Source organism: Octopus bimaculoides, chromosome 6 (genome assembly GCF_001194135.2).
Source record: "Octopus bimaculoides isolate UCB-OBI-ISO-001 chromosome 6, ASM119413v2, whole genome shotgun sequence".
NCBI lineage: Eukaryota > Metazoa > Mollusca > Cephalopoda > Octopoda > Octopodidae > Octopus > Octopus bimaculoides.
Genome location: NC_068986.1, coordinates 6,690,121 through 6,692,751, shown reverse-complemented (window position 1 = coordinate 6,692,751; position 2,631 = coordinate 6,690,121). Strand labels below are relative to the sequence as shown.

The window sequence follows — 2,631 nt, the reverse complement described above, 5'->3', positions numbered from 1 at the left end:
ATATACGTGCACACACACACACTAGCAGAGATACCCGGCGCTGCTCGGGATTAAAATGGCATAGTTGTTTATTGTTTTACTTGCTTCGATTATGTGACTTCAGCAATGCTGAGCACCACCTTTAGTCGAAGAAAATGACAACAGGATTTATTCTTTGTAACCATAGTACTTATTTTATCGGTGTGTTTCTCAAACGGCTAAGTTATGGGTACGTAAACACAGCAACATCGGTAGTCAAAGGTACTATGTATATAAATACATAAGCACCCACACACTGGATATATGTATCCATTATAGATATAGATGCATAAATGCATCTATAGATATGCACACACACACACACACACACACAAATAAGTTATTTTTTATTTAAACATAACTAGTGCTGGGAACTCTTTGATACCACCTCATATCATCAACCACCCTTCCATCCTTGTCCACTATTCACAACGTTTACTCATCATTACACCCACCCCTAACCATCTCTTTTACTCTATACACTCTTGCAACCTTTATTCCTTGCTAGTCATCAGTCCTTACTCTCTTTTCTATTCATATTTTTGTCCATGTGGGTACACACTGATACCTTGTCGTCCCCATCTTTGTCTCTCCTTCCAGTTCCTTTTCCTCCCACCCACTTTTATATAATGCAAGGTAGCCAAGAAATCTGTCCCTATCCCTTCTAGCATAAAGCTGCCTCCCTCTCTACTATACTTCTATGTAGTTGAAGAGGATCTTAGTCTTGCGAGCTACATGGCAGCTTCACTAGTGCTGGTACAATGAAAAGGAAAAAAAATACGTAGTAAATTTGTAAGGTGGTTGGCATTAGGAAGAGCATCTGACTAGAAACTATGCCAAAACAGACATTGGAGTATAATGCAGTCCTCTGACACATCACATCTTGTCAAACTGTCCAACTCGTACCAACATACAAGACGGTTACTAAAAAATGTTGTGTGTGTTGCATGAGAAATCGCCATCATCATTATTACTACGATTACTAATAGTTGTATTTGCAATCACTAATAGTATTTTATTTGTAGAGGGATTTGCAATATCATTTCCAGATTTTGATGTAAACCCTACAAATATATTTTGTTCTACCAGGATTATCTACAGTTAAAAGAAAACCTGGAGAGTATTTAAAACATTATTACAAAGAGTGTGATGCAAGAAAATTTTTAAAGTCAGTCTTAATAGCAAACAACACTACTAATAATTATTCTTACTACACATTGTACTACCATAGCACCTCTTTCATTTTTTGCAGGTCTTATTTCCAAATTGACAAACCAGGTTAATGAAGGCAATCGTGCTGCTTGTAAAAAATGTGGTTATGGTAATGTATCAAAGTTCAAATAACACTCTCAGCTCATTCTTATATTTATTCATATTTTTTGATTTCATATTTTGAAAAGTTTTGACTGAGTATGTATTTCTATAAATATTTGAGACTAAACGCATTAATGTGATGATAGAAATGTATTTCTACTAAGAATTCTTCAAGTAGCTGCAAATGAGATGCATGTCACCGTGCTGTGCCAGGAATTTCTGCCTTTGATAGATCCTTAGTTTCATTCTGTCTGTCTTTGCCAATAATATCTATTAAAATGTTATTGCAAGGAATGTGATATGAGGAAATATTCAGTCTTCTATTTGAGTGCAGGAATCTATTCAATATACGACGGTCTTCTTTCAGTTTCCGTCTACCAAATCCACTCACAAGGCTTTGGTCGGCCCGAGGCTACAGTAGAAGACACTTGCCCAAAGTGCCACGCAGTGGGACTGAACCCGGAACAGGATTTTTATATATATATATAAAATACCCATATAATTACGCAGAACAAACAGGAGGAAAAGAACTTAACACATCTGTTATAGTCTTTTGTTCAGTATAATAATGGTGGCCAGCAAAGCATATTTTGCATTGAGTAACTTGTTTTGACATATCTTTTACTGGTTTCAGTCATTAGACTGCACTCATGCTGGTGCACTGCCTTGAATTTTTAGTCAAATGAATTGACCCTAGCACTTCTTTTTTAAGTCTGGTAACTTATTCTATCAGCCTCTTTTGCTAAACCACTAAGTTACGGGGATGCAAACACACCAATACCGGTTATCAAGTGGTGGTGGTGGAACAAACACAGACAGAAAGACACACGCTTAGATATACATACATACATTTAAAGACGATTTTGTTAAATATTGTTATTGTTTTTGATGAATAAAATTTGTTGAAAAAAGCTGCAATAATTATGCACAAACCCAATGTTTTGGAAGGGGGTGGGGTACAATATTCGGAAATTCCATTTAAATTCCAGGAAAATGAATATTTTTTCATGAAATTTTGTACAAATGTACCTTGAGGTATGTACATTTCAAGCATGTAGGAATTTTGAAGGAAACAACTGCAGGTTATTTTTGAGAAGTGTTCCCCACTTGGTGGTGTTTCGGAGCAAGTCGTCCATATTTGTTTCATTTTTCTCTATTATGTGCTTATGTGCATCCTTAGATTTCTAATGAAATAATAGGCAGTGAAGAGAAGCAGTCATAAGAAAACTTTTAACTACCCCTATTCCTTTCTCTCCCCCTCTCTACCTCTTCCTCTCTCGCTCTCTCAAAAGCGTACAC

The 2,631-nt window shown here is 36.2% G+C and overlaps 1 protein-coding gene across 1 annotated transcript in view; it reads left to right on the top strand.

Moving 5' to 3' along the window:
* Positions 1-2,631, top strand: part of LOC106867450 (protein SREK1IP1-like) — a 13,047-nt gene that overhangs the window by 1,525 nt on the left and 8,891 nt on the right. Inside the window, exon 2 of the mRNA XM_014912328.2 lies at positions 1,271-1,339. Within this exon, the coding sequence (XP_014767814.2) occupies positions 1,271-1,339 (69 nt within the window). The remainder of the gene's footprint in view (positions 1-1,270; positions 1,340-2,631) is intronic.